At 45.8% G+C, this 17,497-nt stretch overlaps 1 protein-coding gene across 3 annotated transcripts; it reads left to right on the top strand.

Annotated features, from left to right (window-relative positions):
- The first annotated feature begins 5 nt into the window (after positions 1 to 5).
- Positions 6 to 16,391, top strand: LOC135394785 (protein Jade-3-like). 3 transcript variants are annotated; one of them, XM_064625767.1, is made up of 15 exons: positions 6 to 354; positions 912 to 1,012; positions 1,110 to 1,169; positions 1,233 to 1,312; positions 3,461 to 3,830; positions 7,157 to 7,215; positions 7,304 to 7,393; positions 8,314 to 8,495; positions 8,934 to 9,039; positions 9,598 to 9,663; positions 9,776 to 9,880; positions 11,411 to 11,559; positions 11,986 to 12,106; positions 12,187 to 12,312; positions 13,661 to 16,391. In XM_064625767.1, the coding sequence occupies exons 2-15, from the start codon at positions 958 to 960 to the stop codon at positions 15,161 to 15,163; spliced, it is 3,072 nt and encodes a 1,023-aa protein (XP_064481837.1). In that variant the 5' UTR covers positions 6 to 354; positions 912 to 957; the 3' UTR covers positions 15,164 to 16,391. The 3 variants fall into 3 exon arrangements, with proteins under 3 accessions (XP_064481837.1, XP_064481838.1, XP_064481839.1); XM_064625768.1 differs by having other exon boundaries at positions 6 to 303; XM_064625769.1 differs by lacking the exon at positions 6 to 354 and adding an exon at positions 394 to 735.
- The last annotated feature ends 1,106 nt before the right edge of the window (positions 16,392 to 17,497 follow it).

Here is a 17,497-nt window from a genome sequence, read left to right on the forward strand (position 1 = left end):
GGCACCAAACGACGAGGTACACAAATGCTTGATGCGATCACGTTTGTGTCGTAGGTTCACCGTTCACTATGTGTGCTTTTATGTGCGCTGTTTTCCTAAACAGGAGAAAGAGTTGAAAAGGTCAATCCGCCAGTTACGTTCCGAGTGGTGGTTTCTGTACGAGATGACTACCTTTGGTGACGAACACGTGTTTGTACTGTGTGCGCAGCTTTTTGAGTAGTCTAATGGCGCCAAACCGTGGCCTCGTCGACAGACACCATTGAAAAAAGGGCATCAGGACATGTCCAGTCTTGAGGAACACAGGTGCCAGCAACGTATTCACCTTTACAGTGTCGCGCTGCGTCCTAGATGCTAGTAAGGGCGCTGTTGTTTATGTTCTCGACAAGTTCATTCACAACGTTATCCGAATATGGCTATCTGGGAAACTGGTGATTGTCACTTGTAGTGGATTTGATTAGAACTTTTCAAACTGAAAAGTGCCTAGATTTGAACAGGTATGGCTGTCTAGCGATTTGAAGTGAAATGGTACAGCTTTATTGAAATTACGAAGTGAAATCTGTTGCAAAAAACAAAACTATGGGTAGGGGGCGCCACATGCTGTGATGGCGATTTGAAAAATTTTACCGCTTTTCTTTTTTTGCCACATACACGTAGGGTTTCGGGCAAAAATAAAGACCAATGGAATTAATGGTTTGGGAGCACTTGATTCTTAAATTCATCACATGTCGTGAAAAGGTGTGTAACACCTTCCATTCTGAACCTTACGAACTTTGCGGTCACCTTTTTAACACTGTCATCGTGCCCGTGAATGGTAGCAGAAATGCATTCACGTTTTGACGTGTGAGCCAAGGAAGGCTTAAACGGTATTGGGGAAGAGAGATTTAATGTTATTCGTGTTCAAACGTTCGCAGTCGACACAGTAGTTCGAAGGAGCTGTAAAACCAAAACCCTGATGCAATGGCCTCAGGTGGCAAGAACAAACGTGCGTCTGAGGCGGCGTCATCGTCTGCCAGTAAGTAGTGGGTTGGATGAAACTTAATTGATGGTACTTCGTATGTGAGTAACCTTCGTGACATGTCTTGTTCTTTTTTTTTTCCTGACCATCCCAGCCCCCTCAGGCAGCAAGCGAGTCCGTAAAGTGAGTGCCTGTGAGGATGACGACAGTAGAAGTAAGGGTAACATTTAAGGTGTTATTGTGGTACGGAACTGACATATTTTGCACCTTGTCACAGTGTCGTCCTCCAAGAGCTACAGCCTGCCTCCAATGCCGAAGATTTACAACGTTTCCCACGGCAAGAACAAGCCAGCTGAGGTACCAACTTTCTCCAGCATTTACGTTCCTGCAGTAGATTAAAGTGACATTATGGACCGAAGTCAAAGCTAAACAAGCACATGCTCTTTGATGATGCTCAGAGTCACTACGCAAAATATTTCCATCAAATTAGCAGCCAAATTATTTACGGTCTAATTTTATTGCCAGCACTTTCACACTGCCGAACACCTTTGTGACATCAAGCTAGGTGCTGTAGCTCATGCTTGTGTCACTGTGAAACTGGACATGCCATTTGTGTTTCATGTTTATCTCAAAAACTTCAACGCTCTGCTGGATGAAATTTTGCATGTGGCATCTGCACGTAACTTAGTCTAATACAACTTCAACATAAGTCAATGGCTCTCTGGACTGTCCCCTTAAATGCACTAGCATGTTGGAGTAAGGCTAAATGATTGCGGCTGTGCGAGTATTTGGATTTTTCTGAAACCGAAGCGAATAATTGAGTTTTTGATTTAAATTTTAAGTTGATAATGGACTTCTTTATTTGAATTTTGAATTGAAGATATGTGTTTTCCAACCCAAATGTACCGTATTTACGTGCATAATTTGTGTACTTTTTTTTCTCAAAAAACGTGGCCAAAGTTAGGGGTGCACAACTTACGCAGGACGTTTTGAGAACAATTTTTTTTAAGATGGGGGGGGGGGGGGGGGCATGCACGCATAAAGTGCAAAGAACAACCGTACGTTTATTTACGTGACATTTCTCGCTGTCACTGCTACTAGAGCGTCCAAATTTTCTGTTTCTAAGCAGTTGTCTGAGTCGTCGTCACTGTCCCACAACAGGTCATATTCCGTACCGCCTAGTTCAGTGGCTACTCCGGTCTTTTTAAAGCCCTTCGGTCCTCGGAATGCCTTCCTTCCTGGGTTGGTTGTCAACAGCTGGTCATTTTTGCTTTCGCCAATAGCGCACGTGACTTTTGTTGACAGGATAAAAGTGCACTGCGGCTCTATTCCCCTTGCCTTCGGCGAGCTATACTACTCAGGACTTAAAATTTGCGGTATAGTTCTTGCAACCCATGCTTACAGGAGGTTGTGACCGCACCAAAAGCAAAAGGCAAAACTCAGCACGACACGAAGCACCTAGCACCTTGTGAGATCTTCGGCAATTACCTTCTGGAAACATTATTGCCAACGTTAAAGAAAGGCTTTGGATAATTTCAGTTGTGGGAAATTTATTTTTGTCAATTGAACTTCGCAAATTGCCAAGCGAACCTCACTTCTTTTTTGCAGAAATATGAAGTCCTCCATGGATAACCGCAGACCCAACAAAAACCATGCACAGTGTCGCGACGGAAATAGTCGAGAAAATTAGTAAAAAATTACACTTTGGCCCCGCCTGCTTGACTTTCGCAAAGAAGCGCACGCGAAATGCGCGTCTAGAGGAGGAAGTGTCCCGCCTTTGTTTGTATTGCCTTCTTTGTGATAAGACGGTTTTCTCCAGTATCAAGGTCAAAGCAGTGGAAAGAAAAGTAAAACAAGAGGCGGGAACACTTCCTCTTCTCGCTCTTTGCGACAATTAAGGAGGCGGGGCTGAAGCGGAATTTTTACTAATCTTTTAAGACTTATTCTGTCGCGATACTGCGCATAGTTTTTGTTGGGTCCGTCCTTATCCGTGGAGGACTTTATATTTCTGTAAAAAAAACAAAGCGTGGCTTGCTTTGCAATTTTCAAAGTTCACTCGAAAATAAACAAATTTCTTGCAATTAAAAAATGTCCAAAGCCTTCCTAAATGGTGGCAAAAGTTCCTAGAAGGTAATTGCCGAAAGTCCCACAATCCTCCGGCAAGTACGTCGCCAGTTAGAATTTTTTATCACTTTAGAGGAAATACGTTGGTAGGTAATTGTGCAGTATATACAGTACAGTCAAACTCCTTTATAGCGAACACCTTTTTAACGAAAATACCACAACAGCAAATTTTTTTGCGGTCCCGCTGGAGCCCTATAGGTCCAATAATGGACATCCTTTTTAACGAAAATACCTTTACTGCAAATTTTTTTTTGCTGTCCCCTGAGTTTTGTTGTAAAGGAGTTTGACTGTATAGAGATCTGTATAATTACCATTTGCACAGCTCTATAAATGATTTTCAAGAAGTGCCAGATAGAATTCCATCGCAATGCTTTGTCGCAGTTATTCCGCAAGGACCTCATCAGCGCAATGAAGATGGCAGACAGCGATCCACTGGACCAGAGCGACTACTGGCCCATTGCGGACAGCTGGAAGCCAGAGTGGGAAAGAGGAGTGCAGGTGCCCGTGAATCCGGAGCTGGTGCCCCTGGCCTCTGTGAAACCACTCAAGGAGAAGAAAAAGAAGGCTCGCTCGGGAGACTTCAAGCTGCCCGTGGGCCGATACCTGCGGCTGTCGCACGACACTTTCTTCTCCAACGAGCTGCACGTCCTGTCCAACGTCACCGCTCAGGCGGAGAAGATGTGCCGCTATGACCTGGACTCTCTGGATGCGCAGTGGCTGACGCACTTCAATGAGGAGCGACACGTATACGGTGTGTGTTTCAGTTTGTGGTCGCACGGAGTTTACGTGTGGTGCCGCTCAGGGAATCGCCACATTTCCGAGGTTCCGCCTCGGACCTGGTTCCCCCCCAAAAATCGGCGGAAATATTTGTTGGGAGAGAGAGAATCCTCGAACGACTCACTCATGTCGAGTTGTTGAGTAGTGTTGTGCATTCCAGAATGCTTGCGTGTTCGGGGCGGACGAACAGGCAAGGGTGTTTGTCGAGCTCTTGTGTGCTTTCGGTTTTGTATGTTCTTCCCAAAACTAGTTTTGCTTCGGTAACGGAACAATTGAGTTGAGCTCATTGTGCGGAGTACAGTAGTGATTGAAGTAATGAGTTTGGCTTAGTGGAAGCTGTGTGGGGTGACTGGCCTGCCATCAGGAGTTGGTTGCTTTCACATACATGCAGCACTTCCATCATCAATTTTTCACGGTGTCAAGAGTAGCATTTGAAGGAAGTTACAACACACACATCCCCATACATAAGATGCAACAACAGTTGCCTTGTGCCATGAAAAAACAAAACAAACGTAAGATGCGACAGTGAAGAACTATGCAGGCTGGTTTTAGTGGCTGCCCATGATTGGGGCTCTTACCATATTTTGCCGCATGCAACGTGACATCTTGAGAAAAGGGATTTCAAAGTCGTGCAGGCTGGAAACACTGCGTGTCAGCACACCAGGGTTCGCGCAGGGCCTTGAAACCCTTTGAAAGCCTTGAATCTGAGAGTCAATATTTCAAGGCCTTGGAGGTCCTTGAATGGGGCCACCCCACTCAACCCTTTAATTCTGGGAATATTTCTTCGCAATATCTGTCATTTACAACATTGCGCATACTCATCTAAACACAACATTTATCGAAGCACGCCACAGCTGCAAGTATCCCCTCTGTCAGCTTCCTAAACTACCGCAATTCCTCGTGTATAAGACGCAGATTTTTTTACCCAATAACATTACGTTCAGTTCCGTAATACTTGTGCATAGACTCAAGACTGGACAGACATCGTGCCCAGGGCCATCTCTCGGCATGCGTTATTGTTAAGCACGTTTGTGGACATCACCTTGGTGTCCAGCTGTGAGATGACTTAAATCTTGTCTTAAAGGAGGTGGAAGCACTTGAAACAAAAATGTCAGGACGTGTAGAAATTAGGATTGCAAGCCTCGGGGGGTACACATTCTCACACGACAGTATGAGCGCAGTGTGCAATCCTGGTACACAGGGGAGCTTTCAATCTCTCGGGTCAGTAGTGGGGCATGCATTTCGTTTTTTCTTTTTTTGCATTGTGCCTTTCCGCCACTTGTCCCACTAGCTGCGCACGTTCCCGTAAACACATTTTCTCTGGAAATTCGCACTTCCCGAAGGAAATATTTTTCATGACATTCCTGAAGGTAGTACGTTCATGCCATGTGGCAACAACAGCAACAGCAAAAAAGAACAAGCTCGAAGTGCCTTCCATGCTCCTTAAAGATTTAAACTTAAGGCTCTTGGACTCAAGGCAGTCTTTTTCAAATAGACTCATCTTGTACTTGGCAAGACGCAGTACCTCCAAGTCTTTTGAGAGGAAACCACGAGCGAGTGTGGCTGCTGGTTTGAGGTTACACGACAGACGTTGAACATGAAAACATAGGCCCATATTTGAGTAACATATTTCAGGATGTTAGAGTATTAATATAATGTGCATATAGCTTCAGTCGGTACAAGTTACACCGAATGCCTAGAGATACACGCAGCTAGAGTCACTAAATATGCTTCGCTTCAGAGTTGCGACATTGAGTTCCAAGGGCGAGCAGGAGCGACATCTTGTTTCCACGCCATCGCAGTGCCATCTATCTAGCGCACTCCGAAACATTGCTTTCTGTTGCGACCTGCTCATTGAGGTAGACAACTCGGCAACTTAGAGCTCACCTTGACATCCTCGGGACGTTCTCGTGGGCAGGACATGGATTATTGCGCAACAATCGCACACGCTTCCCTATCCCATGGGCAGCATTGTGCTAGCTCTCTTTGATCCTCAACTGGGGATGGCGCTGGCGTGGTGCGGAAACAAGACTGCGTTCCTGGTCGCCCTTGGAACTCAGTGTTGCTATTTCGAAGTGAAGCTTATTTAGTGATTCTACAGGGTGTTACCCTATAAAAGTCTACCCGTGCCGCCACGCCGTATTCGCCAGTTACTCAATGCAGGTGGCACATTGTGCTATCTTTATATAAAGCTCATAAGGACATTTAATCCTGGTAAATTTCAAAGTGATTGAGTGCCGCAGCACAAAGTTATAACTCAAAACGTGCAATTCCCATAGTCAAAACAAACAAGATGGCGGCGTTGAGAAGAGCACTTGACATGCTGCTTCCCACACGACAACGTGTCGCATATCTTGCCAGCCGGGTGGAACTGCAGTTTTCATTTCGCTTTCGTGTAACTGTCGTATTTTGCTCAGAAGTAAGCAACGTGAGGAACGAAAAATGCTGACGCATACTCAGCAGACGACACCCAAAAGGGATGTCGTCTGCTAACCGAGCCGCGCCATCTGGGCTGTTTTGACTACGGGAACCTCACGTTTTGCGCTATAACTTTGCGTTAAGGTGCTCAATCACTTCGATATTTACCATGATGGAATCTCCTTATGAGTTTTATACGTAGGCAACACATTGTACCGCCTGCATTGAGTAATTGGCGAGCACGGCATGCCGGCGCGGGTAGACTTTTATAGGGTAACACCCTGTACATGCAGGGAAACATGTTCGAACAGTCATATTGGTTGTACAGGATGTGCTGGTTTCTTTCTGCTTTCAGCCACATATTCACCCTTTCACTGTTTACAAACAGAGGGCACTACCGGAAGTTGGCAAGGGTTCCCAGTGTCAGAGGCTACATGTGGCGCCACACCGTGTCACTCATTTCAATTAAACCCTTTCACTGTTTACCAATAGTGAAAGGGTTTAACTCAAATGAGTGGCAGGGCGTGGCGCCACTTGCAGCCGCTGACGCTGGGAACCCTGGACATATTCCGGTTGCGCCTTCTGTTGCTAAACAGTGAAAGGGTGAATATGAGGCGGCTCTAGTTCAACAGACTGGCTCTGGATTTCAACATCCCTGGGGTGCTGGGGTAGATAGTTTTAAAGCTAAAAGCTTGCAAGGCTAGGCTGACATAAGGGTACAAACTCGTAATGTTTGGGTCAAATAGTACTTGCAACATCGCTACGTTGGTTGCTAACAACATTACTGCCGATAACTCTATGACTTGGCGGAGAGCGCTGGATTAAGTTTCACTGTTCCAGAACGTAAGAGTTAAACCTTTTTTTTTTTTTTACTGTGTGCAGGCCTGCCACCAGTGCCAGAAGTGCAAATGGAAATGATTATGGAAGACCTTGAGACGCAGGTAAATATTCTACGCTCCGCTTTAATGTGCAGAACGTTTAAGAGGAATGTGTGTCGTACGCTAATTTCCGCACTTTTGCTGATTTCAGTGTTACGAAAATCTGCAACGGGAAATCAAGACTGAGCAAGGTTTGGGCATTGAGTATGACGAGGACGTCATCTGCGACGTCTGCCGTTCTGTGAGTAACAACTTGAATCGGTAGAAGCGCGTCAGTAGAGTTTGCGGAGTGATATTTACTAAGCCAAGAAACATTGAATTCCACAAAATGTCATTAATGGTGATGGCACAGTAGAGAAAAGTTTGCAGCGAATGAGTCGAACAGAACAGTCAAACTGATTCGTGGAGTGCAATTTATTGTAACATTATCTTAGTACACATCTAGCACACTTTGGCATCATTTACACTAGTAAAAAATGGATTGCGCACTCGTTCGAACAACATTTCGTTGTTTCACCCTCATTCTCAACTAGAGGGTGTGCGCTGGGTCATCGAAGTCAAGTTCAGTCAAGTAGGGATTCTACATGGGTGTCGCAGAAAGACAAACAATTCTCTATTCTCTAAGTCCCGTAGTATAACCACACAGAACATGCACCACAAGTCCCAGAGGATAGTCCCCAAACATCCCACCTGGTGAATTCACAAGTTAATAAAACGTGAACCGCACATATCCACATGACATCCTGGTTTACAGTAGAAGCATGCCACATTGGAATCTGTGCGGATAAAATGCAGATAAAAACCACCATGTGTCTGTATTTCATCCATAAATGAGCATTACTGCGTAGAAGTTCGTCGACCCTTGTACTGCCGTGCGTTGAACGGCTATTACTAGACAGTTGTGGATGATATAATGTTCCTGAACAGCTTGCATGCTGAAAAGTGAAAATGTTTCTAACGTAACGTTTCTGTTACTTAGATTTTTGTTCTACAAATGTGGATGTGTGGATATACTCAATATCAGTTCGGTCACGGATCTTGCATGTGCTTGTCTCGTGCTGATGCGGGTACTGTACTGTCAGTGTGTCAGTGTACTGATACAGATACTGTCAGTGCAATCCGTGCTCACCTCCGACTATGATTACATCTTGTTATTCCCAGCCGGACTCGGAGGAGGGCAATGAAATGGTGTTCTGCGACGCATGCGACCTGTGCGTACACCAAGCGTGTTACGGAATCACGTCGATTCCGGAAGGCAGCTGGCTGTGTCGGACATGCGCACTGGGCATCCGGCCTTCTTGTCTCCTCTGCCCCAATACAGGGGGAGCTATGAAGAGCACAAGGTACTTTTACCACTGTTTGTGTATTCGTGCAAGCGACTTCCCCATGGAATATCCTGGTGGAAGAAATGGAAGAAAACAAAAACTGCTCATGAGGCAGAAGTTCCACCGCATGTTGTGTTCCGCGTTCATGCAATGCCTGAATATCGGGAGTGGCACACCGCACACTTAGCATACGGTACTGCCTGCGTCTTTTCCTGTCGTCTGCTGCGGAATATCTTGTGGCAGCTCCTCGGGATATTCCCCACGGTTAGCACTGCACGAGGAGACGTTGTGTTGAAGAGAGAGTAACCGTGGCAGCAGAAAGATGACTTTTTTTTTTTTTTTGTCTTCTGCTGGAGTATTCTGTGGAATGTTGTTTTTGTGAATACCCATCATATGTGGTGTGAAATGAGCCAGGGCACAGAAGAAATGCTGAGTTGTAGTACGGTGCATTTACAGGAGCGGGCAAAAGTGGGCACACGTCAGTTGTGCCCTCTGGATCCCCGAAGTGAGCATTGGGTGTGTGGAGAAAATGGAACCCATCACCAAGATCTCACAGATTCCCGTGAGTGTCAAGTAGCTTTGATGTTCATTTGTTTTTTTTTTTTTGTGTGTGTTTGCAGGTGTAGTTCCTGCGTTTGTTTCAGCGGCACTCTGGGCATAACTGCCAACAGAATGTCACATTACCGTCTGATAGCTGTCATGGTTCTTACACGGTGAATTTGAATTTCGAAATTGTGCCTAGTGTATGAAAATTTGTTAGAATCCAGTTGCTCTTAGCCGCATAATATCTTCATTGGAAACATGGCCACTTAGCAGCTTTCATTACACTCAGTCAAGTTTGCAGAAGGACGATGATGTAGGTGGTATTGTTTTGGGTTGTTGCTACGATATTTAGGTCAAAATCATGAAATATTAACTTTATAACACATCCATGATACATGTAGGATATTAACTCATGTTTCCTATAAGCCTCATATTTTGTTGTATTTCGTGACATGGCGCACTGACCAAAAAGTAGAAACTGCTGAGAACCGATTGAGCTAACACACTGCCTAAACTTTGCTGTCTGTTTGATCACAAAACATCGATTGCTGTAACACACCTTGTTGTCGTTTCATAGGCAAGTCGTTGGATGCTGACTTGCTGCTTGTGTCGAGAGAAATCCGGTGCTTGCATACAGTGCTCGGTGAGTCACGCAATTGTACCCTACAGCACACTGCGGTCGAAGTCGAACCTGCTCCTAATTGATGGTTGCTTTTAATTTTAATTTAATTTTTAATTTTAATTTAATTTTTCAGATCAAGACCTGCAAGCGCGCCTACCACGTGACCTGTGCATTTGAGAACAGCCTCGAGATGAAGGCCATAATCGATGAGAACCCTGAGGAAGGTGTAAAACTTCGGGTGAGTCTGCACAAAAAAAAAAAAAAACAGAAAAAAAAACTATCTTAAAGGAGTACAGAGGGCCATAAAAAAAAATTCAGATTAAGACATCTGATGAAAGTGTGTGTGTCATTATACCGAATAGCGCGAAAGGTTTTGATGTGTGATATTTGTTTCCCAGAAAAAAAACTTGCATAAACGTAGCTCCGCGCCTTCACCCTTAACTCGCCACTCCGGGTATAACGAGGATGAGGAGGTATGATGGCACGTCACCGATGACGGTATAAGGAGAACTCGTTCTGGTTTGCCGGTCAGTGGGGGTCAGCGCCTTGTTCCTTAGCCGCCGTAAACCTGTTTTGCCAGTTTTCCCGGAGGATTGGGGATAGAAGGAGCGGCCGAAGCATTGCCGAGCAAGGAGAAAGGCTTTATCAGAACCCCGAACAGCCGAGAAGCAGACGACAGCGGAGTAGCAGACAACATTTCTCTAGGCCAATCAGTGAGCGTTCTCCTTATAGCGTCAGCGCAAGGTTCCAGGCAGATCACAGGCTGGTACTGCTCTTCACCACCGTTGCACACGGTCGCTTTTTGCGGCGTATCTTAACTTCAATTTCTGCGATAATTATGACTGTGTGGTGTAAATTACTTCGCATGGTGCATCTTACTGGCCTACTTAACAGTTTTATAGGAAGAAAACTAGGTTTTAAAAATGACTTCTGTGCTACTTTAAGGCTTACAAGAAATACAACTAGACATCTCGTGAACATCCTGCATCTCAGTTCAACATATCAGCCACTTGTGCAACCACTTTCCTGCAGATGTGTTTTGGGAAACCTGAGGGGGGGATATGCGTAATGCTGCTAAAAAAAGTTAAAAAAAGGAAGGGGAAGGTGGGAAACCTAGGATTTGTGCTGTTTATAAGTTTTTTTTTTCTCTGGAATACATTTTATAGGGTGTTTACCAATTGGTTTCATTACAATTCGGAGTCACAAAGAGCTCGTGTCGTCTGAATTTTCCTTTGCGTTACTGACAGGCTCCTTTGAGAGAAATGTTCGGTTTAGTATTGTTCAGTTCCTTTTGAGCATGTGTATCTTTGTGCATAAACTCTGTCATGCTAGAGCATTACCAATGTTTAGAGCCTGAAGTTTTCTGGGAACATTTTTTCCTACATTCGGGGGCAAAAGTCGGGTAAATAAACATGCGCACTAAATTCGTGCAAATTCGGGTGAAAAAACTTCCAGTACGCTAAATTTGGGGAGAAATCGGGCTCAGTTATTCAAACTAATTGTAGCGGTTTGGTACAAACGGTGATTTAACTGCATTTTTCTGCCAAACAAGTAAGTTAGTGCATTCCTACAGACATTCTAGTGAGGGCAATGTGCCAGGTAAAAATCTGCTTTCACCCTAAAGAGGCAACCTTCAATCAGGGGTGCAAACTCGGGGAAGAATTGGGTAAAACCCTAAAACTTCAGGCTCTACCAATGGTCAGAGGCATGCAACATCCACAAGCAGGTGGCATTGCCGTGCTGAGCGTGATGCCTTGGTCCATTGCAGTCATTCTGTTCAAAGCACAGTCGAAAGAAGGACGCCCATGCATCTTCGGACTCTGAAGGGGAATGCCGCGCGCAGAGACGAGAGAATCATCCTGGCCGAAGGGAGATTGAAATGACAAGCGAGGAGAAAGATGGTGTGAGGTTGGCCAAGTAAGTTGCCGCATTAAATCGAATCAAATCAGATCAAAATATTTTTATTTGGAGCTTTAGATACACACGATAGGTGTGGGACAGCAAGGACAAAGCCTGTGTTGCTGTCCCGAACATGATAGAACACAGCAATAAACGCGCGTCTTGTGGGCCTGCCGGGTTATAACCAGTTTGTAAACATAAACTATAATAACAAAGAAGAAAAAAAAAGAGAGAGAGTGCATCAATTACACACAAAAATAACTTTGAGATACCACAAAAGGGGGGAGATGTTAATATCTGTCTATATATATATCTATATCGATTAATACACAAAAAGATAGAACAAGGCTGACATCGATCCTATCACATCTCCATTAACACGTGCTACGCTTGTTACGTGTTCGATGGGACTGAAATCTTTCTTTTCCTCCCCAACTGTGACAGAATCCAGGCTATCGAAGCAGAATTCTACAAACACGTGAACACAAAGGATACCATTGACACACTTTCGATAGACCCCGTGGTTGTGGACTTTGTATTCAACTACTGGAAGCTGAAACGGAAGGTACGCGATGAACATTTTTGCACGATTTTGCCGACTTTGGGCGAGATTGTCAACGTTGCGTCATCCTCACGTGTTGACAGGCAAACCACGACAAGCCGTTGTTGACGCCGCGGCACGAAGAGACGGACCGGTTGGACAAGTTGCAAGAGAACAGCCTGTACTCGCGCATGAAGATGTTCATCCACTTGAGACAGGATCTCGAAAGGGTATCCAAAGGCTACTTGTCTGAGACGTGGCGGCTTCCGCGTCGCCATTTTTGATGCATCTTGTTTTCTTTCTTTCATTCGTTTCTTGCATGTTTAGTAATGCATTGCTCTTATCACTCGCTCAATAAATTACTTGCCTTCACTGCTTTTGTGCATGCGCAATGCTCTAAGTGTTTTGCCGGTGTGCGAGCGCATTGCTTGGCTTGTTTCGTGCACCAGAGGCTTTGGGAACGCACTGCTTCTTGGATGGTGTAGGTACTTCCCTATCTTGTTTCTCTAGCAAACTCTACTGTGAGATCTTAGTGTCTGCTTGTTGTATGTACCCCCAACGACACCGAATATCCTGTGGATGTACGAATAATGTCCTAACGTATTCGTACGTCCCACGGATATCTCGGGGATGTCCATCGGATGTACGAATTCATTGGTACATTATTCAAGGTCCACAGGGTATTCGGTGTTGTTGGGGTACAGTGTGCCTTTGACACAGTGGTGGTGGAACTAGTTAGTTAGTGCAGCTACCGAACAAAATTTATGGGCTTCTATGAGCTATAAAATCTGCGCGAATTATCGAGCTGCCTGAATTTTTAGGCGAGGTCGCCTTCTTTTTCCACGGTCTTTATTCAAAAATAGCTGACGAGGCTTCAATAACTGTTAATGTATCTGTGTGCTGTGAAAATGCTTAAAGAAAGGTCTTCTTCTAACTGTAGGTCCACTGCGGCATACAGCACATCCCTCACAGCATTAAAGTCCTTCCGCCTGCTTATTATGATTCCTACAGCTCGACCTACAGCCATATAATAATTCAGCACGGGCCAATCTGACACCTTGTTTGTGCAACCAAAGACATTGATGCTGTTGTATACGTTGCCGATGCTCTTGAGGGCATTGATTCAGCTGTATTCAACTGATGATCCAGCTGAATAAGAACACTGCTGCTGTAGGTTGGTGCTATTTTTCAGTGCTGCATAATCTCATAAGAAACAGAGCCAGCCCCAAGATACTCTTACCTGTGCACTGAATGAGTTTTATGTTAACATTTCAATAGACTGGGTATCTTCTATTGCATACTATCAAGCTCCTTTCTATCGCTCCTAATTTTATGGCCCATTCAGTCACTCGCTTTCTTTTGTTCTGCACTGATACATTGACTGGCGAAAGAACATTCTGCCACTGCTAGTTCTCGCATTTCTCACGAACCATTTCCAAGGTGCTCTTTTGCGGATGACGTGAATGTGCACCACGCCTGGTTCTAAGATTGTTTGTTGCGCGTAACAATGTCACGTGGAGCACGATAACAAAAATCGCACCATGAATGGCATGTGTGTAACAAGCTTTTTCCTTCCAGGTTCGCAATCTCTGCTACATGGTCACGCGCCGCGAGAAAATCTCCAAGTCGTTCCTTAAGATGAGGAGGGAGGTCTTTGAGCAGCAAGTGAAAATCATGAGTGACAAAAGTGCCTCTCAGTTGTCAGAAACGGACGCCCAGGCAGTGAGGCTAGCGGGACAGACGGACCACATTTACGACCGCCTGAATTCCGAAGAACCTCACGCTTCGAGGCCGAGCGCGAAGCTCATCGTGAGCGCCCTCGAGGGGCAGGACGTAGGAGACCTGTTCGGTCAGTCAAAACCGAGCAAAAAATCCGCCACACCCAGTCGACTGCCGAATCCGTACGCAAAGCACTACATCAACGGGCTGAGGTCGCGTCGCTCCTCCGCGTGGAACGGCGAGTCGACGGACGACACGTCCAAGGACGCTTCCGTAAGTGGGACGGACGAAACGTCGACGCCCCAGTCCAGAGCAAATGGCAGCGTGAACAAAGCGTTAGAACGGATGTCGTCGTTCGCGGTGCGGTGCGGCAGTGACGGGGACGTTGCAATGTTTGCGGAAGATTCGAGCGTAGACTCACAAGATGTTGTAGTCGACGTCGTTGGCGAGGAAAAGGCGGAAAGCGAGGAGGAGCGGAGCTTTTCTGTGCGGAGAAGGTTGCGTAACAAGTTGATGCTACGCGCGGAGGAGCGAAGGCAGGAAGAAACGGCCGAAGGTCCCTCCGACACGAGCAAAAATGGAGGGAGCAAGAACGAGAGAGCGGCTGCGGAAGAGGTAAAAGTCGAAACTCAGGACAGGTCTCCGGGTAAGAGGAGCGGGAGCAGGAACGAAAGGGCAGCTCCGGAAGCGACGAAAGTCGAAGCTGAAGAAGCTGAAGCGATGAAGTTGAAGAAGGATTCGTGTCCAAAAGTGCCTGCGGACCACGCCGAGGTGGCGAGTCCCCGTATGACGCGAAGCAGCACGCAGAAGCAACAGCACGCTCAAGAAGGGCTTTTGGAACGGGACAACAGCGGCCCCGCCCCCGAAACGTCGGAGGAAGCGGACGAAAACGCGCCAAAATTCGACGGCCTGCAGTCCGCGGCGGATCCCTCCTGCAACGCGGTCGTACCGCAAGTCGTCACGTCTCCGAAGGTGTCCTCGCCTCTAGCCAGTTACAAGATCCCAAAGAAAAGTCGCGCGCCGAACGGCGTGGTGGAAGACAAGCGCGGGAGCTCTCCCGTATCTCCCCTCCACGAGGTGCTGCCGCACCGTTACTCCGCCGCGGGGGGATACGGCCGAGCACGCAGGGTGCCGTGGCAGAGGTCCCACAACAGTAACTTCCAGAGACGGACGGTGCTGACGCCGCACAGTGGTGAGATGCGAAAGTGGAGAAAGGACGTTAATTGTGACGCGGCGACTCTCGACTCCACCCAGCAGTGGAAGGCGGATGCGGATTTCACGACCGCTCCTGCCTGGTCCACGAAAGAGAACGGCAGTCGTTACTCGATGAGGTTTCGGCCGAAATACGGCAAGGAGAGCTAGCCGAGCGAGGACCCGAGTGGCTGTGAGGACTGGTTTGCTTGTGTAATATAAGTCACTGTAAATATCCGCATTGTTTCATCCCCCGTTCGTTTTTACGACGTATGTAGCAGACATACCGGCATGTAGCAATATGTTTTAAATTCGTACGCATTTGTTCAGGAGTGGATGAATGCAAGCTGCATTGAAAAGTACCACGTTGAAGTTTTTACATTTTAGATTGCCAAGATCTGCGTGTACAGCATTTTAACTTGTCTGCGCCCCCTCGTGGCATTTAGTTGTACATAGGGCTGGAAGTTTTGGGGACACCATGGTTCTTTCCAAATGTTTGTACTACGACTACGAAGCGATGTGAGGATAAACATTGCACGTGGGACGACACCCTGAGAAATTTTATTGCTACCTGGTATTCCCACAATATCTATTTTATCTTTATTATCCGTGGGGATAGGACATCGATTAACCCAAACCAGTTCACAATCAAAACTGAATGCACGTGTGATTCGATAACTAATAATATGTGGATTTACAGCGCAAGGTATCCATGATCAGTTCATGAGCAATTCAGTTGCTTTTATTGACCTCACTGCAAAATTCTTTAAATAACTCATACTTCTGTATTACTGAAAAAATCGAATAAGATTGTTGGTAACATTTGCCCAACTCTGGTGAGGCATGCACAAATGTGCACACAAATGGACGAGTGTGATATATAAATGAATACGTTCATTTATTTTTAATTTTCTTTTGTTATCCACATAAATTGTACTTCGTCGACACTTGCGTGCAAATGTGCGTTATACTATACATTGAAGTTTTAGAACAGAAGTAAACGTGGCAAATACATATGTTACATTACACGTTCTGAACATTTACATGTTAGAATACAATAATTTGTTTAGGCATAACAATACAGGAATGTCGAGTACCAATTACCTGGAATTATATAATTACGGATGTCCAGAGTACCTAGCTACTTCTCAGCACTAACCTGGGAATGTAGAGTTATGATTTTCATCAGTACTGTGTCTGATTAAAACCCCAATTTCCACTTATGACCCTTAAGATTTATGCATTTTCTACTGCAGAAAGTCTAGCATGATTTTTGTCTAAGAAATTTAGGATGACATGCTTCCCCCAAAACTTCTGGTTCTAGTTATATGTATATATTGTACAGTGTTGCTTCTGCTTGTTAAAAGCAAATAAATAGTTGCAGTGCATTTTAAATTAATCTGATTAAGTGTCTCTTCTTTTCTAATGTGTGTACAGGTCAACGTCAGGTGTTTTCAACGTCAGGTGCACTGACGCAGTGCAATATCGACTACACAACCTTGAATATTTGTGCTGGCCAACTCTGCCATGTACAGCTCGAAGCAGAGTTAATTGGAATGCCGCTTCGACCGGCGGAGCAAGAGGGGAGCCACCCTGGCGGCCTTTAGCAGAAATAAAGGGAGAGGGCCCAAAACAAACGCGTGCAGCGCTGATAACGCCAGCCTGATTGCGCACTCTTCGGCACGCCACAGCGAACACCCCTCCGACTAGAATGGAAATGTCAAAACCTCCTCGACCTTTATTTCTACTAGACGCTGCCAGGGTGGCTCCCCCCTTACTCCGCTGGTCGACGCGGCGTTCCAGTTAACTCTGCTTCGAGCTGTACTTGGGGACTTATTTCTTTATTCGGACGCACCTTGGACAGCTGTCCAAGGTGTGTCCGATTACTGGTAGCTGTCCAATTACTGGTAGCTATCTGCTTCATCAGTTGATGCTCACAAGAGAAATAAGAAAACTGAAAAAGGCACTTAATTCAAGAGGGGCAATATATTTGTAGACGTTCCTAAGAAATGCAGATGCTGTATCACATGATAGTCTCCTCACTATTCCAGTCATGCACTGTAAGGAAACACTTACCGTAATTTCACGTGTATTAGCCGCGGCTCGTGCGCGATTTTTTAAACTTTTTATCACGGGCGCTCTGCGGCTTATCCACTGGTGCGGCTTATCTGATGACTATTTTTCCCTGGTATTTTCCCCATACGCCGGCTTTAACGAAAGGGCCGACAGTGTCTCTGGAACAGCACCACCCTGCCAATGCATGAACAATGTGTAACGGGCGCGTCCACACTCGAGTAGACTGACCTTCCTGGTGCCTTCCCCACAAGCAGCTTTAACGAAAGTTATGGTAGTGATTCATGTCTTCTGGAAGGCCACTGACCCGCCGATCCATGAAAAACACGCAACAAGGGCACAATCCGATCTGGGTAGAACACTAGAACTGACCTCCTTTGTTGTACACCATGCCGACCCTGGAGTATGGACCTCAGGTTTTATAGCCTTCTC

This window comes from Ornithodoros turicata, chromosome 5 (genome assembly GCF_037126465.1).
Source record: "Ornithodoros turicata isolate Travis chromosome 5, ASM3712646v1, whole genome shotgun sequence".
Classification (NCBI taxonomy): Eukaryota; Metazoa; Arthropoda; class Arachnida; order Ixodida; family Argasidae; genus Ornithodoros; species Ornithodoros turicata.

Excerpts from the sequence above, each read along its gene's own strand:
- LOC135394785 (XM_064625767.1), top strand. The coding sequence starts at position 958 with ATGGCCTCAGGTGGCAAGAACAAACGTGCGTCTGAGGCGGCGTCATCG. Across the intron at positions 9,881-11,410 it reads AGGAAGGTGTAAAACTTCGG|TCATTCTGTTCAAAGCACAG; the intron begins GTGAGTCTGCAC and ends GGTCCATTGCAG. Across the intron at positions 12,313-13,660 it reads TGAGACAGGATCTCGAAAGG|GTTCGCAATCTCTGCTACAT; the intron begins GTATCCAAAGGC and ends TTTTCCTTCCAG.